The sequence below is a fragment of the Nycticebus coucang genome, chromosome 7, assembly GCF_027406575.1.
Source record: "Nycticebus coucang isolate mNycCou1 chromosome 7, mNycCou1.pri, whole genome shotgun sequence".
Lineage (NCBI taxonomy): Eukaryota > Metazoa > Chordata > Mammalia > Primates > Lorisidae > Nycticebus > Nycticebus coucang.
Window position 1 is genome coordinate 16,069,120 of NC_069786.1, and position 25,899 is coordinate 16,095,018.

The 25,899-nt window shown below is 49.5% G+C and overlaps 1 protein-coding gene across 1 annotated transcript in view; it reads left to right on the forward strand.

The window, feature by feature from the left end:
- Positions 1-24,560, forward strand: part of TFCP2L1 (transcription factor CP2 like 1) — a 65,572-nt gene extending 41,012 nt beyond the window's left edge. The window contains exons 7-15 of the mRNA XM_053597746.1: positions 73-183; positions 3,270-3,361; positions 5,317-5,365; positions 5,449-5,542; positions 8,375-8,465; positions 9,539-9,642; positions 11,005-11,147; positions 16,022-16,073; positions 17,245-24,560. Coding sequence (XP_053453721.1) covers positions 73-183; positions 3,270-3,361; positions 5,317-5,365; positions 5,449-5,542; positions 8,375-8,465; positions 9,539-9,642; positions 11,005-11,147; positions 16,022-16,073; positions 17,245-17,291 — 783 coding nt within the window. The 3' untranslated portion in view covers positions 17,292-24,560. The remainder of the gene's footprint in view (positions 1-72; positions 184-3,269; positions 3,362-5,316; positions 5,366-5,448; positions 5,543-8,374; positions 8,466-9,538; positions 9,643-11,004; positions 11,148-16,021; positions 16,074-17,244) is intronic.
- Positions 24,561-25,899: the final 1,339 nt, after the last annotated feature.

Consider the following 25,899-nt stretch of genomic DNA (forward strand, 5'->3'; position numbering starts at 1 on the left):
CCTGTTGGGTCTTCCTCCAACAACTGCCTTCGCCCCTTTTGAACTGATTTTACCCTATGTCCTACCTTGCAGCCAAAGGGAGCTGACCGGAAACAGAAGACTGATCGGGAGAAGATGGAGAAAAGAACAGCCCAAGAAAAGGAGAAATACCAACCGTCCTATGAAACCACCATCCTCACAGAGGTAAACGGCCGGGCACTAGGCACAGAGCTTCCAGAGGCCTTCCCCCAAGAACAGGTTGTTGGTTTAAGATTCTTGGAAAGTTGCCCATTGTGGGTGAGGCTTCTGAGCGTGTTCATTCAGTGGTACTGGTTCCCAGTGTCTGGAGCGCCTGTGCATCTGGTGAGGCCAAGGGCTGGACAGGTGTTTCAGAAATAACTTCCAGCCCTCTGCCACCTTGGAATGTGTGTGTGCTCTTCAAAATTAGGTTGTTTTTATATTTTTTAGTAGGTAACATATTCATATGGTTCAAAAGTTTAAAAGTACGATAGAGTGTACAACAGAAAACATCCCTCCTGCCACGGTCCCAGCCTCGCAGTTTCTCCAAGGGCAGCTGGTGCCTTTGGTTCCTGGTGCATCTGACTTGACCTTGTCTGCACTGAAGCCTGCTTTCTACACCAACCGTGTGCACACACACACAGTTTTGCACCTTGCTCTTTTCAATTAATAGCTTATTTTGGTGTTCCTAAAGAGTTCTAATTCCCTACCCCATGATATAGCCTCCATGAGCTATGGCCTGTTGGTGGCATGCTGTGGTTTCCAGGCTCTGGTAATTTAGACAAGGGGGCAACAGTCCTTGTGCGTGGGCAGGTATGAATGTGGGAAGACATCGCAGGTGTCTACTCTCAGGGTGGGATGGCTGCCTTAAGCACTTGCTCTTTTGTTGTTTGGGTAGAGGTTGGAATGCATTTTCTCTTAACCCTGACATTGTTGCTAGCCCACTCTAGCCAGGGAAACTCCTGAGGTGCTCACCTCTCACCAGCTCCTGTTTTTCCCAATACAGGTCTCACCAGCACTGCCTCTGACTGAGTGCTGTTAATTCTTTTTTTTTTTTTTTTTTGGACAGAGCCTAAAGCTGTTGCCCCAGGTAGAGTGCTGTGGCATCATAGCTCACAGCAACCTCCAACTTTTGGGCTTCAGAAGCGATTCTCATGCCTCAGCCTCCGAAGTAGCTGGGACAACAGGTGCTGGCCACAATGCCCAGCTATTTTTTGGTTGTAGTTGTCATTGCTATTTGGCATGCCTGGGCTGGATTCCAACCTGCCAGCTCTGGTGTATGTGGCTGGTGCCTCAGCTGCTTGACCTGCAGGTGCCGAACTGGGTGCTGTTAATTCTGAATGATTTGTTCCCACTGCTTTCTGCAGTCAGGCCGACTAATTGGTGTTGGTGTATGTTCATTGAGTAATTGGAATAGGCTCTCTGAGCGTGGGCCGTGTTGACCATGGTGGGGGTAAGGCTGTGTCGAGGGTAAGGCATGGTGCATGTAAGAGAATGGCAGCCTGGGCTGGGCTGGATGTGGTACTGTGTGTAGGCATGTGTTTGTGTGTTGTGCATGAGTTTGTGTGTGTAACGCAGACAGTATAAAAGCTAATTTGTGGCTCACACAGATGCGTGCTGTTATTTGACTGAGGGTAACAGTGGCCAGAGAGCCCTGGGGCAGGAAGAGCCCGGCCCCACCCTCAGCCTGCAAAGGAGTGGCAGGGTACAAGGACTGCATTTGTGGATTGGGACTTAAAATAGCTTTTTCCCACGCCTGGTCTATGCTTGTGCAGGTGATAGGTTCCCCCACCTCGTGATCCTTTCTCTTATGGGATGGCCCTCAACCTTTCCACTGTTTTTGGAACTTCCCCTAGAAGGAGAGGTCCCGGTGAGCCTCATGCAGTGTCTGTCTGAAGCCTCGCCACAGCCCAGTATCATTGGCGGAAAACCCTACCCTCTGGCCTGGGACCTGGGGAGGTGCAGGCTGCCCCTTCTATCAGCTCATCAGCTCTCCTCCTCAGGCTGCAGGATTTAGCACCAACAAACACATTCCAGCCCACGCTCACAACACGGTTAATGTTTACCAACCCTGTGGTTCGCTGGGTGATAGTAAATCTTCAGGAATGCTTCAAATTGGCTCTCTCCAAAGAGGCGTCATTGCAGGGCAGAGAAGAAATGAATACTTTGTCCGCTGACATCTCCCAGCAGGCAAAACCTGTATGTCTTTGCTTTCTTTGGGAGACTCCTCGTGTGTTCTCATTTTTGGCTTCTGCACTAGAAGTTTTTTGAGGGCAAGGATCACATCTTTCATGTTTGTGTGTCTGCCGTCGCCCCTAGCGGATACCTGAAATGTAATAATCTCACATAGAATTTTGAGAGAAGTTGCTTTTCGGGATTGTGCAGCGCTTCTGTCCTGTCGGCAGCTTCTTTCTTCAAATAGCCCAGGGTTGTTTTTATAGTTCTGATTTTAGTTTATTTCTGTGTTTTATTTATTTTTTGAGAAGAGGTCGTGCTATGTTGCCCAGGCTGGTCTCAAGCTCCTGGGCTCGAATGATCCCCCTGCTTCAGCATTCTAAGCAGCTGAGACTACCAGCATGGATCTCACTGGTCATTTTTTGTCTGGATGTTGCCTCAGGTCTGTCCAGTGCTTCCTGTAACACATGTGCACACATTCATCTGTACCAGGAAAAGCTCCTTCCATGCAGCCAGACTGTTTTATTTTTTTCCTCCCTTTTCTTATGGACCCAAGAATTTTTTTTTTTTTGAGACAGCGCTCCAAGCTGTCACCCTAGGTAGAGTGCCATGGCATCACAGCTCACAGCAACCTCCAGCTCCTGGGCTCAAGCGATTCTTCTGCCTCTGCCTCCCAAGTAGCTGGGACTATAGGCGCCCGCCACAATGCCCGACTATTTTTTGGTTGCAGCCATCATTGTTGTTTGGCGGGCCCAGGCTGGATTCGAACCTGCCAGCTCAGGTGTATGTGGCTGGTGCCTTAGCCGCTTGAGCCACAGGCGCCAAGTCTGGACCCAAGAATCTTGTGAGAGACAGTTTCCCACTTGGCTTGCTCACTGAATGTTACGTGTCTTCTCTAACGTATTTGGTTTACTCTGCGTGGCCCGTGGAACCTGCCTGGCTGTGGGTTGCTAAGGAAATGTGTGCTACTTGTTGAGGATGGGTCCTGTGTCGTTGGTGTTGACAGGTTCTTGCTTGGGAGGGTCCAGGGAGCCCAGGTCAGCACCTCTGCAGACCCCAGCTCCTCTGAGGACCGCTGCCCTGTGCTCTCTCCACAGTGCTCTCCATGGCCTGATGCAGCCTACCAGGTGAACAATGCCCCGTCCCCAAGCTACAATGGCTCTCCAAACAGCTTCAGCCTCGGTGAAGGGTATGTGCCAGCTGTCTATCTCTGTTTCCCTGGAACGAAGACAGGTGTAGGTTCTTTTCTGATCATCCTCTCTCCTGTTTGGTTCTCAGGATGGGCAACTAGTGTTTCCGTCACAACAATTTTTAGCATTTGCAAAGCTTTTTGTGCTTGGAAATACATCCATAAACATCTGATGGGATAGCAGCCCAGGACTTGCCCAGTAAAACCAAGATTGGCCTGAGGGTGCATTAGGGCAGCCACCTAAGATTGCCTCAGGTACCCTCTGCAATAGAATGGCTGTCCCAGACAGTGGAGCTTTAGGGAACAGCTGGTGGCTGGGAGGGCTCTTCCTAGTTCTTTGTCTACCTTTTGTGTAAATTCACTGAGTGGTGGGGATCCGATGAAGAACCCACTCTGGGTTTTTAGGGCTTATGGCACAGAAGCAGCCTCGCTGACACAGTCATGGGGCAGAACTATAGGCTGTTTTCTGACTGTCTCTGGCTTCAGGGCAACACCAGGACACCTCTATCCCATTTCAGGAGCAGGAGCAGAGGCAGGGTAAGGCCTAGTAGGAGCCCACCTGGTTTCTGCCTGCAGGTTCCTCAGAGCCCAGCTTAGAGACAGAACTTTTCCAATAGGACCATGAGATTTTTCATGAACTTTTTTTTGTTTGTTTGTTTGTTTTTTTTTTGAGACAGTCTCACTCTCTTGCCCTGAGATTTAGTGTCATGGTTCACAGCAACTTTAAACTCTTGGGCTCAAGAGATCCTCTTGCCTCAGCCTTCTAAGTACTGAGACTAAGGCACCTGCCACAATGCCCAGCTAGTTTTTCTATTTTTAGTAGAGTTGAGGTCTCCCTCTTGCTCAGGCTGATCTTGAACTCCTGAGCTCAAGTGATCCACCCACCTCAGCCTCCCAAAGTGCTGGGATTACTCACATGAGCCCCTGTGCCCCACTGTTTGCGAACTTGACTCTATCCAAGCGAAGAGTCCTCCTGTGGGAAGGCATGAACATAAAGAAGAGGTCATACTTCGATTCGAGCAGACCTAGTTGTAGATCTGTACCTGTTGAGGGGGGACCTCCTTAACCTCCCTGAGCCTGTTTCTCTTCTGCAGAGAGGGAGTGAGAATTCCTCACTGCAGCTGGGGAGAATGTGTGAACAAATGCTTTGCACTCCGCAGACATTTGATGAAAAGCAGCTGTTTTCACTGGTGACCGCTCCAAGGGTCATCCTGTAGAAAAGGATCTTTTCTTCCACTGTAGTAAAATATACCTGCCACAGCCTTGACCATTTGTAAGTGGACAGGTTGGTGTTAATGACATTCACATTTTGGTATGGCCATCACGACTGCCCATCTGAGAGGGCCATTTCCGAGGGTGTCTTTCTCCTACAAACCCTGGTGCTCAGGTGTGTGCCTTCTTCTTGAGTTTGCCTTTGAGGAAGGTGGTAAGACTCCCTTTTAGGAAAAAACATGACAGTGTTTTTCCTCTTGGATAGATGCCACACTCTGGGTGCTCATTTACTGGGCGTCTTTTCCCCTCTCCCACCACCTCATAGAAAGATGTGTGGCCGGTGACCCTTTGGTTTGGCGGCAGCTTCCCAGGTGCTGAGTCACTGGGAGGGCAGCCTGGGTCCTCCCCTCCCCCTGAGCTGGGGCTCGCTGTGGACACTGAGTAGGAGGGAATTCTGAGGAGGACTTCCCTGGGTCAGACCCCAGTGGAGGGAATCGTCATTGGCTGGGTCAGTGTAGTCTATCAGGGTTTCCTGTCCCCACCGAAGAGCCCATTAAGGCTTTTGAGGGATTGGACGATGGCTCCTGCTTACGTTCCTCTGACTCAGGAAATTGTTGAGCACTGATTTCATTTAAAACAAGTCCTGCACTTGTTTGCAAGCAAAATGCCAGGCAGATGGCAGGACTTCTGGCAGGTCCCTGGGAACTTGCTCTGTCCTCACCACCTCTTCCTTTCCTTTGCAGCAACAACTCCCCGACCCACCTGGTGGAGGCCCTGCCCGTGGCCAGTGACGTAAGTGTTTGTGCCTGGCTTTCTAGCTAGCGGTCCCCAGGGGTCCCAGCTGCCTTCTCACAGCCTCCGCTCTCTCCCCACAGCACCTGCTCCCATCCGCCTCCATCCAGGACGCTCAGCAGTGGCTCTACCGCAACAGATTCTCGCAGTTCTGTCGGCTCTTTGCCAGCTTCTCAGGTGAGCACCTCTGAGTTGTGTTTAAAACCGTGGGCATCTTTGGAGACCCTTAGTAAGGCCAGTCACCCTCCAGGACTTGCTCTCGACCTCTGTGGGTGGTGGCTTTGTCTGGGAGACCCAGAGCGGTATGGGTTCACTCACTCATTTCAGAGCAGAGGCAGAGGCAGGGTAAGGCCAGGTGGGGGCCCACCTGGTTTCTGCCTGTAGGTTCCTCAAAGCCCAGCTTGCAAACAGAGAACTTTTCCAATGGGACCATGAGATTGTCCGTGAACTTGAGTTGTGTTTAAAACCCTGGACCAGGGAGGGAAAGCAGAAAGAGGGACGGAGGGAGGGGGGTGGGGCCTTGGTGTGTGTCACACTTTATGGGGGCAAGACATGATTGCAAGAGGGACTTTACCGAACAATTGCAATCAGTGTAACCTGGCTTATTGTATCCTCAATGAATCCCCAACAATAAAAATAAATAAATAAATAAAATAAAATAAAACCCTGGACCAAGTACAAAGATGCTGCCTCTAGAAGGTCCCAGTTGAGTGTGACCTTAAGAGGACTGTCTGAGGGCGGCGCCTGTGGCGCAAGGAGTAGGGCGCCGGTCCCATATGCCAGAGGTGGCGGGTTCAAACCCAGCCCCGGCCAAAAAAAAACAAAAAAACAAAAAAAAAAAAAGAGGACTGTCTGGGTCACATCACCTGTGGAGGTGGGTGCGCTCAGGTCTGCCCAGAAAGTGTCCCCTTAGCCAAATGGGGCAATGCAGGCCTTCCTTGCTCTTTGCCTACTAAAATTCTTTTTTTTTTTTTTTGAGACAGAGTCTTATTATGTCTCCCTCAGTAGAGTGCCATGGCATCACAGCTCACAGCAACCTCCAACTCTTAGGCTTAAGCGATTCTCTTGCCTCAGCCTCCCAAGTAGCTGGGACTACAGGCGCCCGCCACAACGCCCAGCTATTTTTTGGTTATAGTTATCACTGTTTGGCAGTCCCGGGCTGGATTTGAACCTGCCATCTCTGGTTTACGTGGCTGGCACCCTAGCCACTGAGCTATAGGCGCTGAGCCTTCCTACTAAAATCCTGTTCATCATGGTATATACAAAGCCACAACCTGGGAGATGGAGATGAACCCACAACTGATATGGGAAAACTGGTTCTTCCTTGTTTAAAAGGCTTTGGAGGGTGGCGCCTGTGGCTCAAGGAGTAGGGTGCCAGCCCCATATACCAGAGGTGGTGAGTTCAAACCCAGCCCCAGCCAAAAACTGCAAAAAAAAAAAAACAAAAAAAACCCCCAACAACTAAAAGGCTTTCTGATGGATCCTCAGTGACACTGTTCTGAGCTGAACAGTGAGCCTTGCCACCACATAGAGACAGTCCAGAGTGACAAAGTAAAGATTTGTCCAAAGCTAGAGGAGCAAGTCCTTGAAGGAAAACATCATCCCTCCATCTGCCAGCTCGGCATGCCTGGGAGCCTTCTTTGGTTAGGGGTGGAGGGCTCAAGGAGGGCCGGATGGTGACTCTGTCCATAGGACCTTGTGGCTTTGAGTCAATGCAGACATGTAAATCACCCACTTCAGTGCAGAGACTCATCTGTGATGGGGGTCAGGGCTCAGAGGAGGACCCTGCCCTGGACTGGGTGGAAGGGAGGGTGGTCAGCCACAAGGTGGGCACCTGCCTGGTGGTTGCAGAGCAGAGGACCTGAGGGTTAGAGTGGAGTCGCTGTGCAGAGGTAAGGCCAGAGAGGCCCTGAGGGCTACAGACAGATCAGGGCCTGGTAGAATAGCAGGGGGACTTTGGCTTTTACTCCTATGGACAGGGAGCCGTGGTACCTGCAGAATCGTGTGTAAAACCATGCCTTACAGTGGCAGGGAAGAAAGGGAGGGGGATTGTGGCTATGGGCAGGTTTGCAGTAGAGGCTGATGTCATGCGTGTATCTTGGAGGGTCCACGTGGGCTCAGGCTCTCACGGGCTTTGAAAGAGGGTAGCTCTCGTGTTGTGCTCACCTTTTACCCCACCATTCCTCTGTCCCCATGAGGTAGTACTTTCCTTTGTTCCTTTAATTATGGGCCAGTCCTCATATACATGGAAATAACACTGTGGGAAACTCTCAGGCAGAATCTGCTAGAGCCCAGGACCCAGCAGTGTTGTTGGGTTAGACCCAGCAGACACCCACACATGTATTGACCCAAGACAAGGCTGGAAATATTCATAGAGCCTGTTTTTAACAGCCGCAGACTGGGAGCACCCTGCTGCCGTGGCATGTCCATGCAATGATGGTAGATAGTAACAGTGGGGAAAGCCAGCCCTGGAAGAGAGTTGGCTGTTCACGTCCCTATACATAAACATCAGAGGACACACACGGCTCGTCTGCCCCATAAGACAAGCAGGATAGGGTTCCCCGAAAGTGAGGGAGTGGCTGGCGGGGCGGGCCTGTGATGCTCGGTTGGTGGTGTTATGTTTCTACATCTGTGTTCTGGGGACCTGGTATTTGCAGGTCATCAGCATCCGGCAAGACACACACGTCCCTGTACAGAAACGCATGTGTCACCGTGCCACATGCCAATGAAATGTATGCCCAAAGATTAAGTGCCAGTAAAAAGAAAAGTGGCAGGGAACAGCAGCAAAGACCCATGGTTTCTGTTCTGCTCCCTTCCGAGAGCACTGACATCTCCTGGGCTGTGACCTTCTGATGTCGTTTGGCTCTTTGTTGTCTCTCTCTGGGGAATGTCTGGTGCCCACTGAGGGTGAGGCTGGCTTTTCCCCACCCCCAGCCCTAGTGCTGGAGCCGCAGGAGCAGAGTCCTTCCTCTGTGTCCTATGTAACAGGAGGGCCACTTTCCTGCCTAGGTGCGGATTTGCTGAAGATGTCCCGAGACGATTTGGTCCAGATCTGTGGTCCGGCAGACGGGATCCGGCTCTTCAATGCCATCAAAGGCAGGTGGGTGTTGGATTCTCTGGGAAGCTGGCCAGGTGACACTGCCTGGCTGCATGAGGTGGGAAGCCCCCACCTCAGCCCCTGTACAGGGGATGGGCTGGTTGGTGGGCCTGGGGCTCCTTAGGCAGGACCCTTTCTGCAGTGCAGGTGAGCGTAGGAGAAGTGTGGTAAGAGGGCCACAGACTGAAGCGGGGCAGTGCAGCACAGCTGGGGGGGGGGGTCAAAGCTAACATAACCCCTGCCTGGAAGCCACTTCCTCTTTGTTTTTATGGGAGTCTTGACCTCTGGATCTCAGCCCCTTAGCTATTTGCTCTGGTTCTGAGACACTTTTGCTTCTGGCCCTGAGTTGTCTTCTTTCTGGGGGAAGCCGTGGATTGGGCAGGTCACCAGGCATCTTGCAGCAGTTTCAGGACAGACACCAGAGCAGTGCCATTTTGTAGGGCTTCCTGGCACGGTGTAGTGGTCTGCAGCTGCACTCTCCACCACAGGAACCACTGGCCACTTATGGCCACTGAGCACTTGATCCAATGCTGATGTGAAGGACAGACTGACTTTTACATTTTATTTAGCTTTGATGAATTAAAATTTTAACCGCCACACATAGACAGCATAGTTTTAAAGTGAGAGAATGCTTGGGTTTGAACCCCAGACCTGCTCTTCTGTGCTGTGCAGCAGGGGGAAGGCCCTTTCCCCCGTGAACCTCAGTTTCCTCATTTGAGAAGTGAGAGCAGCTGTCCTAGCTCCCTCACAGGTTGTATGAGGGGGACGTGAGTTCTGCACATACAGTTCTGAGCACGGTGCCTGGCACAGAGTAAGCAGAGACCGTGTTTGCTCTAATTAGTGCCTGAAAAGTGCCTCGTGTCTTGGGATTTGTGTTCTGGGCAGGTTGTAGGATCAGGGAGGGGTCCACCCCTTGGCCTCTAGGCAGTCTCCCCACTCTTGATAGGCATTCCCAATCCTCACCACTGTTTTCTTCCTCCCCAAGCTCTGCCCACTGCTGTTTCCATCCTGAAATGTTCTGGAACAACTGTGATTGATTCTCCACACCTACTGTCTCTTTCTTCTCCTTCTTCTAGGAATGTGAGGCCGAAGATGACCATTTATGTCTGTCAGGAGCTGGAGCAGAACCAGGGGCCCCTGCAGCAGAAGCAGGAGGGCAGTGGGGACAGTAGCCTCTGTGGTAGGTTGTGGGAGCAGAGCCAGTGCCTGGGCTCGGACTTTACTGCCTGGCTTCCAAGCCTGAGGCCCCAGCATGAGCACGGGCCCTCTCTTGTTAAGGATGGCCCCAGTCTCCTCGACCCTCACATGCATGGGAATGTGGCCCCAGTCTCCTTGACCCAGCCCCATGCATGCACCTGCCTTTGGGTGCTACCCCAGCACACAGGGGAAATGTTAGGATTGTCCTTGGTCTTTCTTCAGAGCGTGGCAGTCAGGGGCTGACCCCTGGACCACCAGATCTGAAGACTTGTTTCCTGGCACGGCTGCCTGTGCAGCTCCTGATGGGACAGGGTGTGAGAGGAGTTCAGGGTCATGGCTGGACACCTGCTTCCTCTGAGTGCTTTGGGCAGCCATGGTCAGCAGGGCCAGCAGAGGCCAGTGATGATGACAGGTGCCAGCCTGGGATTCGCACCCTGATTTGTTTTAGGACTAAAATCATAAACACCTGGAACTGTCTCTGAAAAGTTGAAAAAAGTACAGTTAGGGTCCTGTCACAAAAGGGGAACCTGAGAAAAGGGGCCTGGGATTTGTACCTGGTGTTATTACTAAGAGGACCACCATGCAGGAGCCACATTCCCTGGGCACAGTTTGGCTATGATTGGCCCCTGTGGAGTCCTGGGATCTGGTGTGTGGCTGGATCCCTGTGACCTCTGCCACTGTCTTTGAAGGGAGCCACCTTGTGTGTCTTTTCAAAATATTGGACCTCTGATGAGGTTTATTTGAACCAAGCATTCCTTAATTAAGGGAGAAGTTTGGGAGCTAATTTGATCCAATTATATTTGCTTTGGAGGACCTTGAGGTTCCTTAAGGTTGAACAATCCCTGCCTGGCTGTTACAATTACAGTGGCAGCATCTGTTACCTTCCAACTTGCCGACAGCACAGTGCCCTCCTGGTGCCCCCTTCTCCCCTTGGGGTCACAGCGCTTAAGTTGAATAAGGTTTTCTGGGAAAGGGTGAGGCTCAGACCTTCCTGTTACTTTCACTCTTGGCCACCTGAGGCCATCCAGTAACTCTTAAAACGGTGTAAAGAGAAAAAGAAGGGGACACAGGATTTTTCTGTTCCCTCTCGAAGTGGGTGTACATCATGCCACATGTCAGATCACTTCACCCCCAGCTAAGTGCCCCTGGGTTCAGCGTGAGCCTGCAATCTCTTTGTTCACGGTGCCCCGAGAGAGACTGGGAGGCATTGAGAATCACAGTTGGTCCTGCAGACCTGCCCTGGGCATGAGCATCCCGTAGAGACTTCCTGCTTTCTTGGGGTGGGCAGGCTGGTCTTAATGTGGTGGCCACTCAGGAAGCAGGCACTTGTCCCTCCCTTCCCCAGTGTATCACGCCATCTTCCTGGAAGAGCTGACTACCTTGGAGTTGATTGAGAAGATCGCCAATCTGTACAGCATCTCCCCCCAGCACATCCACCGGGTCTACCGGCAGGGCCCCACGGGCATCCATGTGGTGGTGAGCAACGAGGTGAGGGCTGCTGCCTGGCCAGCCCCAGTGACGGGCTCTGGGCTACGGGGTGGGGGGCATCAGAACCCCTGCAGCAGAAACTCTGGGTGCTTGGGGAAGATGGGCAGGTTTATCTGCATGCCACCTGCCTTTGGCTGCTGTGGCTGTGTGAGAGTCCTAAGGCCCCGTCTGGATCTGAATGGCTGTCCTGCCGAGCAGCCAGTCCTCACCCCTCCCTTGCCTAGGTGCCACGCAGGGGCCAGGAGCACAGACTCCACCCTTGCCCCTGCTGCCCTCAGGGCTATGGAAATCAGGAGAGGGCGCTACCTTGAGGTGGACGGCAGGCCCCAGGGAGAGGCGAAGTGGACTCTGGGAGAGGAGAGGAGAGTCCTCTGCTGAGTGGCGCAGGTGCCACAGCCTTCCTGGGTCTGTCCCAGGCATGGCCAAAGTGAGGGTGCTTGAGCAGGCTTGCTGGTGAGTTTAGGCATTCCTCGCACGTGGTAGAACAGAAGCTTTTCAATTTCCTCCTCATGACAGTGCCAGCATTTATGGAGCTCACTGTGTCCTGGCCACTTTTTTTTTTTTTTTATTAAATCATAAAAAGGTAGATCATGTATACATTAATGCATTTAGAGGGTACAATGTGCTGATTTCCATATACAATTTGGAATGCTTACATTGTACTGGTTAATATATCCCTCACCTTATTTACTTAATTATTGTGTTAAGACACTTATACTCTATACTTAATAGATCCGACATGTACCCTTGCAATATGCACCATAGGTGTGATCCCACCATTCGGCCACTGTTTTAAGTGTACACATAGTGACTCATTTAATCTTGGCTGCCTCCATATGAGGCAGATGCTGTAGGAAACTGAGGCACAGAGAGGCTGAATAATTGCCTCAGGTTGCACAGCTGGCAAGGGGCGGAGCTGTGGCGGGGACCCAGGCACTTCACCTGTAAGATATTCAACCCCTCCTCAACTGCCTTTCAACACTAAGCTGTGCTGATGGGAGCAGGAAGAGACCCTAAACCCCCAGCTCAGACCCCAAGCCAGTTATAGGAACTTGGGAATCCTCTGGGTGGAAGGTTCTAGGGGAAACTGCATGTAAGGGTGGTGAAGAAACTGCAGGGTTTGGAATTGCACTGGGGCCTCCTAGCCGAACCATCTTGGGGAAATTTATTTAACCTTTCTGTGCCTCAGTTTCCACATCTGCAAAATGGGGATGGGCGTACTCAACAGACAGGTTGCAGCGAGGATGACATGAGAGAACAGCATCAGGTTCCAGGAGACACTAAATAAGCAGTGGATCTTGTGATTGACGGGCCTGTGCTAGGGAGCAAGTGGCGGGGAGATCTTTTTAGATGTGGGGATGTGTAAAAGGTAAGACTCTTAAGGGTCCGTATATTTCATTATTAGTAATAATTGTATTGCCATTTGTTGCCAGAGCCCTTTAATGTTCTTGAGCATCTTCTCTCAATTTTGGAAATCAGCAATGTGAACTTTCCCTTCCTTTTTATTTATTTATTTATTTATTTAGAAACAGAGTCTCACTGGGGCTCGATAGAGTGCTGTGGCGTCACAGCTCACAGCAACCTCCAGCTCTTGGGCTTAGGCGATTCTCTTGCCTCAGCCTCCCGAGTAGCTGGGACTACAGGTGCCCACCACAATGCCTGGCTATTTTTTGTTGCAGTTTGGCCGGGGCTGGGTTTGAACCTGCCACCCTTGGTATATGGGGCCCGCGCCCTACCCACTGAACCACAGGCACCACCTCCCTTCCTTTTTAATTAAAAAGTACTTCATAAGTATCAGAAGTTAAGCAGTGCAGAATAGCAGAAGACAAGTGTGGGCCCTTCCTCACTCTTGTCTCATAGAGCAGTGTTTTTCAACCTTTTTTATCCCAGTGCACACTTGAACTTATAAACTAACGTAACACACTTAGATTATGTTGATAAAAAAAAAAAAGAATATACTGTGCCTTGAACTACTTTTTTTTTTTTTTTTTTGAGACAGAGTCTCACTACATTGTCCTGCATAGAGTGCCATGGTGTCATAGTTCACAGCAACCTCCAGCTCTTGGGCTTAAGCGATTCTCTTGCCTCAGCCTCCCAAGTAGCTGGGACTACAGGTGTCTGCCACAACACCCGGCTACTTTTTGGGTGTAGTTGTCATTGTTGTTTGGCAGGCCCAGGCTGGATTTGAACCCGCCAGCTCCAGTATATGTGGCTGGCATCCAAGCCACTGAGCTACAGGTGCTGAGCCTGCCTTGAACTTCTTTTGAAAATAATTTAATTAATGATGTTTAAAATTTTTCACGGCACACCAGTGTGCCGCGGCACAGCGATTGAAAATCACTGTGTCCTAGAGGACTGTATAATAGGTCTGTGATTCTGCCCGCTAACTTTTTTGTGCTCACGTCTGTGTGTGTGTCCTGGTGCGTGTAGGTGTGGGTTTTAAATACAGCAAATATCCAATGGTACATTTACATGCAGCCTGGTTTTCTTATCACCGATTCAGAATTCCTTTTGTATCCACTCAAATCTGATGCAGCTTTTTTTTTTTTTAACCTCCATGGTACAGTACCCCTAAGGAAAATGAAGCCCTCAGTTCCTGACTTGAGAGCTTACTATAGAGTAGCCAGGAAGGTAAATGAGCCCTGAGAAGTAGCATGGAAGGCTTGTCGCTTTGCATTTCAAGGTATATTTCTTTTTGTGAGGACAAAAGCCAAGAACACAGAATCCTGGCTGTTTCATGGGTCCCGGAAGGAAGTCCCTTCCCTAGCTTGCCCTGTGCCCACAGGAGGAGGAGGTTAAGCAAATGGAGCAGAGAACAGAACTCAAATGCCACCCGGGCTAAGTAGGCGATTCTTATTCCCCAAAGTTTCCTTGCCTCTTAACCCTGAATCAGTTGGAAACCTTTGGTTCTTAATTGCCTGAGCGCTGGAGGCAGCCTGGCCAGCCACAGAGCCGGCCCTGGGGTGCAAGGGTACTTTATTAAACAAGGGAGTTACTGATTAAGCCCGTGTGGGCTCTGCTTAGGGCTTTGCATGCCCAAGTGGCTGAGCTGCCAAGAGTCCTAGATGGAGCAGGCCAGCGGTATAGAATAAATGTACTTCACGCATCATTAGACCTGGAGGGGACGGGCAGGGGTTGGCAGGTGGATGGATTTGCAAGATTTGAGGCAATAATCCAGAGCAGGCAATAAAATGTAGATGGCGGTTTTTTAATTTGGAAAGGAGTTTTGCTATTATCTTGGCTAGTATATGTGTTGTGTATGTGTGTGTATTTGTAATATTCTTTAAATGTACGTTGTGAAATACAACATATATATGGAAAGAGTGTGTACAACTTAATTGTGCAGTTTAGAGCATTATTGAAGTACTTGTGTACCAGCACTAGAATGTTATGTTAGAACCCTCTTGTGGGCTCATACAGATTTATAATCCCCCCGCCTGCTAGTCTGAATTTTGTATCAATCATTCCCTGTTCTTCCTCAATATATTTAATTTTGTCGATTAAGTGGAGTAATCATATATTCTTCTGTGACTTTCTTCTTTCACACCAAACTATATGTTTGAGAGTTGCACATTCGAGTGTCCGGCTGGAGCTCGTAGGCACGCTGAGCGGAATATGATTAGGCCACAGCCGGTCATGCTTCTGTGTTGGTTGACAGGGGCTGTGAAGGGTTTTGCATCAGCGCCAATGGTTCCGGGTGTCTTCATGTGCACATGGGTGGGACTTTATTTGGGGCACGAGCCTTGTGGGAGAATGTGTGTGATCGTCTTTACTGGACCATAGGAGTGGTTTTTTTAAAAAGATTTGCACGCCCACCAGAAGTGAAAGCTGGTTCCCATTGCTCTATATCTTGGTTGTATTTTTGTCATTAAAACAACCACATTTTACAGGTGGGGCCATGGAGACAGGAAAAAAAAAAAGGTTTACTTGTCCAAGGTCACTGGGTAGTTAATCAAATTACAACTCCAGAGAGGAGTGTAAGCGCAAGTGATTATGCTTGTTTCTTGCCTCAAATATAGATGTAGGGAGTGGAACCCTCCTTTCTATTTGTCCTGGTAGGACCCGATTATAGATGTTGCTAATTACCAAGGTTTCTATTTTAAGCAGCATTTTCTTTCTTTTTTTCTTTGCAGTTTTTGGCCGGGGCTGGGTTTGAACTCACCACCTCCAGCCTATGGGGCTGGCGCCCTACCCCTTTGAGCCACAGGAGCCACCCTAAGTAGCATTTTCTTTAGTTTTTTTTTATGTGCTGCTAATATACCTGTAGACATTCTTTTTTTTTTTTTGTAGAGACAGAGTCTCACTTTATAGCCCTCGATAGAGGGCCGTGGCCTCACACAGCTCACAGCAACCTCCAACTCCTGGGCTCCAGCGATTCTCTTACCTCAGCCTCCCAAGTAGCTGGGACTACAGGCGCCCGCCACAACGCCCGGCTATTTTTTTGGTTGCAGTTCAGCCGGGGCCGGGTTTGAACCCGTCAACCTCGGTATATGGGGCCGGCACCTTACCGACTGAGCCACAGGCACCGCCCCTCCTGTAGACATTCTTATAATGTGTCTGTTATCCATTATTGGAAGACACAGGAAGACAAAGCAAAACCATACAAACAAAGAGTCCTGTATTAAATGGTAACATCTCGATTCCCTTTCAGGCCTCTTTCCATCCTTTCTGATCAGGTTTCTGTTATTTAAAATTGGAATTATACCCCACATTGATCCTGTCTCATCATTTTTTCAGGGAATGCTGCAGCAGAGCCGTGTTCCTGTATTCAGACACGGTGGCAATGTCATTTCTGTGGCCAGCCATGGGTAGCTAAACCTTTCCAGATTTTGAACTCATGGCTAAAGGAACATGTTCTCTCTCTTTTCTTTCAGATGGTGCAGAATTTCCAAGATGAATCTTGTTTTGTCCTCAGCACATTGAAAGGTAAATGCCCTGCCTCTCCCTCCCACCCCCCATCCATTTTCTTCTTTAATTGAAGCATGTGGGTTGGGTGTGGTGGCTCACTCCTTTAATCCCAGCACTTTGGGAGGCCGAGACAGGAGGATCACTTGACCCCAAGAGTTCAAGACCAGTCTGGGTGAGACCCTATCTCTACAAACATTTAAAAACTTAGCCAGGCATGGTGGTGTACACCTGTAATCAGTGGGAGGATTGGTAGAGCCCAGAAGTTTGGGGTTACAGTGAACTATGATCATGCGACTTCACTCCAGCCTGGGCGACACCCTGTATTTTAATAAAGAAAAAAATATTAAAACAAAAAAGTAGCATGTGGGCTGGATCCCTTGGGATACTGAGGTGGAGCCAAGAGGGTGGGTGGGCCTGCCTGCGTGACGAGTCCCTGCTTACCTGGGAAAAGACTTTGGAAGAGAGAGGGCACAAAGTGGCACTGAAACCTAACAGCAGGAATGCCAGAATGAGTGAGATTGACCCTGAAGTCACTTCTGGGAGGGAAATCCTGGGCAGGCAGTTTCTCCATGAACTTGGTGTGGAGGAGAAACAAGATGATTTGTGTTTCCTGGGTGGGGGGGTGTCTCCAGGAGGGTCAGACCGGGAGTCCAGCTGAGTCTGTAGGTGGAGTAGGGGGTGGGAAAGGGTCCAGCTGAGGAAGATGTCCTGCGAGGACATCAGCAAGCCTGCACTGCCGAGAAAGAGTTCACGGACCAGTACTGTGACCTTCCTGGGGGCTGGGATCGTGTACATATGGGGTACGTCAGAGCAAAAGTCCTCTGGGTCGTAGACCCTGAAGCGTGATGAGGCCATTTCCCCCTTGTTCTGTGGATCTACCCAACAAGTGCCTTTAGGGGCCTGCGACTGTAGCATCCCAGAGGACCACAATTGGTCCAAAGCCTCCTTGGACATAGGTCCTTTCATCCTTGGGCCTTGTGCTGTGGTAGAGAGAGACACTGACTGTCAAAAAGAAAAGCCAAACAAGGCAGAAGCCGAGGCCTGTGTTGAGATTCCTGCTTCTACTACACTGCCTAATGCAGCCTTATTTTGCCAGTGTCTGCTGACGCCTTAATACGGTGCCTTATGGGACTCCCTGGTACTGTGGCGCTGAGCCTTTCTTCCTGTGACTAGTCTTTCTCTCTTGCAGCTGAGAGCAATGATGGCTACCACATCATCCTGAAATGTGGACTCTGAGCAGAAGTAGGACACGTACCTGCCTCCAACTCTCAGCCCCATGGACCCCCTTGGATGTAGAAATTGCCCCACTATCAGTTGTGGCCTCACCAGGCAAGCTGAGGCTCGGAGGGACCCTGCCTAGTCTGTGAGAGCTACAGACGACCAACCAGCAGAAACCTGTGGACAGAGTCTGGTGTGCAGAAAGCCAGTGGCTTCCTTCCTTCCTCCCCTTGGCCTTCAGCTTTTGAGTGGTTCCTTGTTCTTTTTCGTTGGTCCAATCCTAATATTCTAAAAAGGCAAACAGTGGGAGCGTTTCTCTGAAACCTGAGGCCCCTTAGTGAGGCTTATCGGCGTTTTTGGTGCCTCCTGTATTAGTCCCTTTTGGCCTCCCTCCCACCTTCTGAGGAAGCACTGTCCCCCCATACCTCCTTCTCTGGTAGCTGGCTCCATGATCAGCACTGCTGACTCCTTGGGAGCAGGTTACCCTCGTTCTCCTGGGGTTATGCTCGCTTCCCTTCTCAGTGACCCTGGGGACCTTCCACCCTTTCTGTTCTTAGATGATTTGATGGGAGTGGGTTATCCTATGCCTTAGGCCTCTTTCACCTCTCCCTTGTTTCTGAGGATCTGCTGCAAAGCCTGAAAATGTGCTCATCTCTCTGCCTGGCATGGTGGACACCACAATATCTAGGCAAGGCCTTTCTCACTGATGCTAATCCTGAGGCTCTGGGAGAGGGCAGCGGGTGGGAATAGAAAAGATACTGTTCAGGCACATTGTCATGAGTGGAAAAGGTATAGGAACAAAACGATTCCTCTGTATGACTTCCCTAAGCGATCGTGGGTTAGAAGGACTAGGAAATGAGCATGTTATATCATCTGATGACTTTGACCATTACAATACCAAGAGAAGACCTTGGTTAACCACTGCCAAGTTTCCTAGGGACTTTGTATTTTCTGTGGGGGCCTCTCATGTGCATTTTTATATGTTTTCATGTGTAGGAGGTATGTTGAAGGTATTTTGCCTACATTGAAATGGTTGGATCACCTTTCTAATGGCCTAACTATGAGAAAGTTGAGTATCAATCACTGGTAGACTCAGAAATTTGTCTTGCCTTTGGTTCTTGGGGTCCAGTGATGAGGGCTTTAGCACTTTGTTGGTTTAGTTTCATCTACCAAACCTTGATGAACCCTATGACCTTCTGAATAGGATGTTATAGCTTCTAAAGTCGCAACCCACAGGAACTGTATTAAAGGGCCACAGCATTAGGAAGGTTGAGACCACTGTTCTAAAGGAAGCTTTTGTGGAATGTAGTGCCAGGCTCAAAAATTGCTTTATAGATAGGGAAGGCCCTCTGGGCCTATCTATAGATATCTATCTCTACCTATAGATAGATAGGCCCAGAGGGCCAAAATCACCTACATCATATCACATAGTGATAGGGTAATGATAAAAATTTATCATACAAACCAGGACACTTCTAAGAGTGAAAGGGACTCCGTTGATATAACGTTATGTTAGGGTAATAGCTGTGGTTCCTGCAGAGTGAAGACGAGCTCCTGATTCATTTTCCCTTTTTGGAGAAGGGGAGGAATGGGTGGGCTATTGAGAGGTAATATACACAGCATATAATTTATCCATTATAGTGTATAATTCTGTGGTTTTTAGTAAATCCACAGATGCACAATCAATTCATGGAATTATAATCAATTTGGAACATTTTCATCAACCCTAAAAGAAACCCATCACTCTCCCATCTCCCCCAGTCCAAGCAATCATAAATCTACTTTCTATGTAACATTTCCCTATTCTCGGCATTTCATATATATGGAATCATACGACGTGGACCTTTGTCACTGGCTTCTTTCACTTAGCATCATATTTCCTAGGGTCATCCAAGCTAAGTATGTATCAGCACTTCATTCTTTTTTATTGCTGCATAATATCCCACTGCATAGATGTACCACGCTTGTTTATCTGTTCATCGGTTGATGGATATTTGGGTTGTTTCTACTTTGGCTATTATGAATAATGCTGCTATGAACATATTTGTACAAGTTTTTATGTGGACTTATGTTCTAATTTCTTTTGGGAATATACATAGAAGTGGAAATGTGAGGTCTTGCAGTGACTGTGTTGAACTTTGTGGAGAATTTCCAGGCGGTTTTTCACAGCAACTTTATTATTTTATGTTCCTGTTAGCAATGTCTGAGGATTCCAATTTCTCTACATCTTCTTCAACCCTTGCTATTATGTCTTTTTGATTATAGTATCCCAGTGGGTATGGAGTAGCATCTCATTATGGTTTTAATTTGCATTTCCCTGATGGCTAGTGATGTTGAGCATCTTTTCATGTGCTTATTGGCCATATGGATATCTTTGGAGAAATGTCTGTTCAGGGCCAGGTGCAGTGGCTCACCTGTAATCCTAGCACTCTGGGAGGTGGATGGATTGCCTGAGCTCACAGGTCGAGACCAGCCTGAGCAAGAGTGTGACCCTCATCTCTAAAAATAGCCAGGTATTGTGGCAGGCGCCCATAGTCCCAGCTACTCAGGAGCCTGAGACAAGAGAATCACTTGAGCCTAAAACTTTGAAGTTGCTGTAAGCTATGATGCCATGGCACTCTACCAAGGGTAACAAAATGAGACTCTCTTTCAAAAAAAAAAGTCTGTTCAGATCCTTTGCCCACTTTTAATTGGGTTGTCTTTTATTATTGAGTTGTATGAGTTCTGTATATTCTGGATGCAGGTCTTTTATCAGAGGTGTGATTTATAAACGTTTTCTCTTGTTCTGTTGGGTGCCTTCACTTTTGTGGTGATGTCCAGTATACGTATTTCTTTTCTTTTGTCATTTGTACTTTTGGTGCCTTACCTGAGAAACTATTGCCTTATCCAAAGTCAAGAAGATTTACGCCTATGTTTCTTTCTAAGAATTTTTATAGTTTTCACAATGGTCTTTGGTTCATTTCAAGTTCATTTTTGTATATGGTGTGAGGTTAGGGGCCAGCTTCATTCTTCTTCATATGAATGTTCACTTGTCCCAGGACTGATTGTCAAAAAGATTATTCTTTCCCCATCAAGTTGTCTTAGCACCCTTGCTAAAGGTCCCTGGTTCTTACTGGATCTTTTTTTCTGGGAGTGGTGATGTCATTAAGAAGCTTACCTTTTTTTTTTTTGTAATTCAGTCCCACCATTTTCACAGCTGTCTTCCTATCCTGTTCCTGCTCTCTCCCCCTTTATCTGCCTCAACAATACTGGGTCGTATCTCTCTCCGATGTCCCCCAGTCTTTCTTGGTTTATGTTCCAGCTCCACACACTAGTCCTAGGGGAAAGTCAAGAGCAATTATTTCCCTTTTTGAATCATGGGGAATCTGAGTCACATAGAAGTGAAATAATTTGCTCCAGGTCACACAGCCCATCAGTGGAAGTGTCAGGAACAGACCCCAGCACTTCAGCATATCTGTAGTCACTATACCTAAGTGATGCCACTACCCGCACCAAGTGATGGTAGGCTGCATTTTAATTCTCAAAAAAAAGGCTACTATTTTACTTCTTAATTCCCAAAAAGGGTACAGTAAAGGTCTATTACTTTAAGTTTGCTGTTAGTGTTTCATTTCTGACATGCCTCCTGGCATTTGCTCGGCTTAGTATCTAATGGTTCTAGTTAAATCTTGAAGCTTACAAAGGAATAGGATATAATAAATACTAAAAAGGACATACATGGTAATTTGGTACCAAAATGTCTCAGCTGCCTAATTCAGCAGCTTGTCCCTTACATGGGAATCAAAGCTACAGGTCTCACTTTTTGTTTGTTTAAAGTATAGAAGGGCCACAGAACTTCCCGCTCCTCTTCACCGTCTTTCCTGTGAGCTCCAAGCCCAGAAGTCTGGGCCTGCTGGGCAGGGCAGCTCCTCCCAGCCCCTGCCCTGCCCTCCGCTGAGGCTTCTCCTTGGTAACAGCAGCTTTTTAAAGTGACCCTCAGAGGGAAAGAAGGCAGACACATGTGCCCAGGTCTCCATCTTATACCAAAGCCCAAAGCTGAGTCCTTCACTCTTAGTCCATCACGTTTTTTTTTGCTGGTCAAGTGTCTGTTTGCAAGGTTGTGAGAAACCTTTTCCTGTTCATCAGGTTGTAGCTTCACAATAAAGGGACAGAGGTTGTTGAGTGGGGTGACAGTAGACTTTGCTGGGGGAAGGGATTGTGTGCCTTTGGAAAGGGCAGGATGGGGTGGTGAAGTCAAAGCCTTGGCTTGGGGTCCTAAACAAAGGTCAGGCATTTCCCTACTGACCTCTTGGCCAGGCAGCCTCGGGCCCCTTAAGCAGGGCTGATAACCTAGAGAGGGCTTTACTGGGGGCAGCCTGGAGCCAGCAGAGCATCGGTCACAAGTTTCCAAGTCCAGTGTTCCTTCAGGGCTGTCCTGAGTAACTGAAGACCTGAAAATCATTAACAAGTGAGTGAAATGAATGGAAAAGCCTCTCATGCTGTTGTCAGTGGAGCAGAGGGAGAAAGGCCCTAGGCTGTCCAGGCAGAGGGAAGCTGAAGGGGTAGATGTTGGCTCTACCTGGGATGTGGGAGGAGGGGTCAGGGGACTAGAGTTGGGTCCAAGGTTTCAGCCCTTCATTCAGCACAAGTCTCTTTGCCTCTCTGGGTCAGTCTCCCCTTCTTAAAAATGCAGGCCTGGAGACCTGCCATCTGTGCTGGCCAGTTGTAGAATGAATCCGGGGGCACCAGGGCTTTCCTTGTTTCCCTCCATCAAAATCCTGCAGTGGGCGGGTGACCTTTGTGTGTGCATCCTGGTTGTATGTGAGGCTGCCGGTGCTTCACAGGAGTCGGCGGCATCTTCATCATGTGTCTTCAGGAATCAGCTCTAGCAACTAGGTGGGTGATGGCACTGTCAGCACTTATGGGAGCCCCAGGTGTTCCCTGCCAGCCAGAGAGCAGACACAGCGTGGGCTGGTCTGCAGCCACGTGGCGGATGTGTGTGCTTGTGTGTGCATGTGGGACCCTTTCCCCTTTACTCCTGTATTAGCCATGAGCATCAGCTTAGCAAGATGTAGAGACCTTTGCGTTTGGGGAAAGCAAGCTCCGTTGCAGCCGGTTGATGCCCTTGTGATCTTGTGTGACTCTCCTGGGGAGGGCCATGTAGGTGAGACTGGCTACCCTAGTTAGGGGGGTGGCCCTTCAAAGTCAGTGTGGGGAACACTGGGCGAGGCCCCCAAGGTCAAGGCCCCTGGAGTGGGTCTTCCACACAATTGCTTCCTGGCAGCGCCACACTCTGCTCACACTGTGTCCTCTGTCATGTTACCAAGGGGTTGGCCAGTGAGGTGCTGGTGAGGCCACCCAGGGTATCTTTCCTGGCTCCTGAGAGCTCCTGAAACTCCCACTGAGTGTCCAGACCTCTCTGAAAGAGTATTACCTGGCTTTCCTTGTGGGTAACAGTGAACAGATCTGAGTGGCAGTTCCCATGCCAGTGGCCACAGGCTGGACCCACTGAGTCCTGTCTGCCATTGAGGGGCCTTCTAAGGGCAGTGTCCCTAGGAAGGAGTTCTGAAGTGTGGGAAGCTGGGGGACAAGGTGGCAAGCTCTGGCCAAACTGCTCCCTCCAAAGGGCCAGTGTGTGGCCTGTCCTGGTGCTCTTCATGCTGAGAAGCCCTGGGGTGGGCTGCAGGAGCCAGCAGGGGCCAGGGGAAATTTTCAGACCTTTACCAAAGAGAGAGTAATATAATCAGCTCCATGCACATCATCTTGCAGTTAGGGTGCTGACCCTCATTAGGGGTCACGAGAGTGGGCTGGCCTTGCCTGCCATCTGCCTTCGTGGTCGATTTAATGATCGGGGATGTTGTCTCTGAACCCACACACACCAAAAAAAATTATGGAAATTTGTTTTCTATTGTGCTAACCCATGTTAATTTTGCATCTTGACTCTGAAATCCTGAAATATTTACTATTGAGCCCTTTATAGAAAAAGTTTGCCCAGCATTGAGCTAGGTCTCCATTGCTCTCCCCGTGGGATTATTTAAAGGAAATCTCAGACAATAAGGACTTGAAAACTTTTCTTTTAAATTTTTGAGCTTTGAGCAGCCTCTGAATTTCCCCTGCCTGTTGTATGTCTTGCTTCCTCTGTGGCCAGTGAGCTCTCCATCTGGCTTGTGTAGAGTCCTTCCCAGTCCCTCAGTGGGGTTACAGAATCCTCTGTCCCCCACATCCCTGCCTGTTCCTAAAAACCTGCTGGGCCTTTGTGTGTCAGTGTGTGACGGCCCTGTGTGGGTACGGGCTTTGGAGCAGTGGTGGGTAGCAGCCTTCTGACCTGATCACTGAAACACTCCTGCCCTGGGACAGGGGCAACCTGGTCTTACCTGTAACCAGTGCTTTAGGAACTGAGGACCATTTGGCTTCTCTGGAGACTGAAAACTCCTCCCCATGGCCCTAGCTGCTTTGAAGGGGACTGCTCTTGTGGCCTTGGCCTGGTGGTTTCAAGGGGTGGCTCCTCCATTTGCGGCCACATGTATCTTCACGGGAGACAGTGGTGTATGGAGGGAGACGCAATGTGGACCAATATCCAGCTGGGGTGGTCAGCCCACACAGCTATCCAGCTTCTGGACCCCTCTGGATTTTCCTTCTGTGTGCAGGCAGTGATCCTGCTGTCTGACCCCTTCCCCTAGTGACAGCAGCAGGAGTGGCCTCTCTTGCAGCCAACTTTTGCGTGTCCAGCCTTCGCACAGTGTCTGCTCTGATCCTCCCTGCAGCTCCCAGCTTGATGGGGGGTCCGAGTACACAATTTTCCAGGTGAGGGCATTAACACTGAGAAGTTAGAGAGAGCCCGGGCTCCTACAGCTACTGGCTTTGTCTTGAGGCCTCATTGCTGGGGAGGCGTGCTGTGCTGGGGAAACCTTTGTAGGGTATGGTTATTAAAGACAGAAAAGAATGGACCATTTGGGACACCTCTCCCGAGAGCCCCCTCCTTGCTAGGTGAAAGCGTGGTGACTATGTTCTCTAATGTTTGTGTATTTAAAGTGATTTCTTTCCTAAGATGTGACATCCCCACCTTTTTCCAGATCGGGTGACTCTTTTCTAAAGGTGGTGGGAGTATCTAGTGGACTCAAGTGGCCCTTGAGTGGGTCACGTGAGTCCCGGGGAGCGAGCCATCAAGCCTGTTGTCATCCTGCCATGTTGTTTTTGTACATGAAATAAAGCATATTTTGCACTTACTACTGTACCGTTGTCAGACAAGAAATCTGTATGTGGGATCTGTGCTTGGGTCAGAATGCAAATAAAACTCACATTTGTAAGAAACCCCAGTAGCTCTGGCCTTGAGTTGTTCTGTGTTGCTTTGGTTTTTTTCTTTTTAAAATTATGGTAAAATATACATAAACATAAAATTTGCCATCTTGGCCACTTGGGGGTACACAGTTCAGTGGCATTAATTGCATTCCCACAGTTGTGCAGCCATCACCACCATCCGTCTCCAGATCCCTTCGTCTTGCAAGCCTGAGCCTCTATGCCCACGAAGCCCTAACTTTCCATCTCCGGTCACCCCAGCCCTTGGCAACCAGCCTTCTACTTTCTGAACCTGTGAATGTGACCATCCTGGAGACCTCAGACAGGGGAACCATGTGGTGTTTGTCTGTGTGCCTGGCTTCTTTCACTTAGCACAATGCCCCAAAGTCCTTCCAGGATGCTGCGTCTGTCAGTTTCCTTTTCAGGCCGAATGGTTCTTCCATCACGTGGGTGCGCTGCATTTTGCTCATCCATTCTTCCGTTAATGGATATTTGGGTTCATTGCACTTTTCAGTTACGTGAATCATGCTGCTGTGCACATGGGTGTGCAAACATCTTTTCATGTCCCTGCCTTCAGTTCTTTTGGATATATACCCAGAAGTGTGATTGCTGAGTCACATGATGATTGTGTTTTAATTTTTTGAGGAAGCTCCCTTCTCTTCCATGGTGGCTATACTATTTTATATTCCCACCAGCAGTGCCTGATGGTTCCAAGTTCTCTGCATTTTTGCCAACACTTGTTGCTTTCCAGTTGGTTTGCTTTTGACAGTAGCCACCACTACTGGAGTCCTCAGGTCTGCAGAGCTTGAGCAGCAGGTGGGCTTGCTGCCCCCGGACAGCCTGTGTGCGGTGCCATCCCACCTCCTGTGGGGTCAGAGCCTCAGCCTGGCCTGCTGCCCACCAGCCTTTCTACACCAGCCTATTTTCCTTGCCAGTCTCTGGCCTGCTCAGAAGCCTCACCACCCAAACCATACCTGGTCCTGCTGATGTGTCCCCAGCATGCCTCTCAAGTCATGTGTGCCCCTGTGCCCACAGCTGCAGCTCTTTTGTGTCTCCTGCTCATGTTCCCTTGAGGATGGCACCCCCTCCCACTGTGCCAGGGAAAGCCCCCTCTCCCGACTCCCTGCACATCCCTGTGAGAGGAGGGGTGTGTGCAAGTGTGTGTGCGTGGGGGGCGGGGGAGGGGGCTTTGGCTCTAGGACTGTAATCCTGACCCACATGATCCTGAGTGAGTTACTGAAGCCCCCTGAGCTCTGCTCTTCCACCTGTGAAATGGGAATACTCCGACAACTGTGGGGCATAAAGGAGACTGAGTACGCACAGCAGAGAGCACAAGGCTTGGCACAGGCTGAGG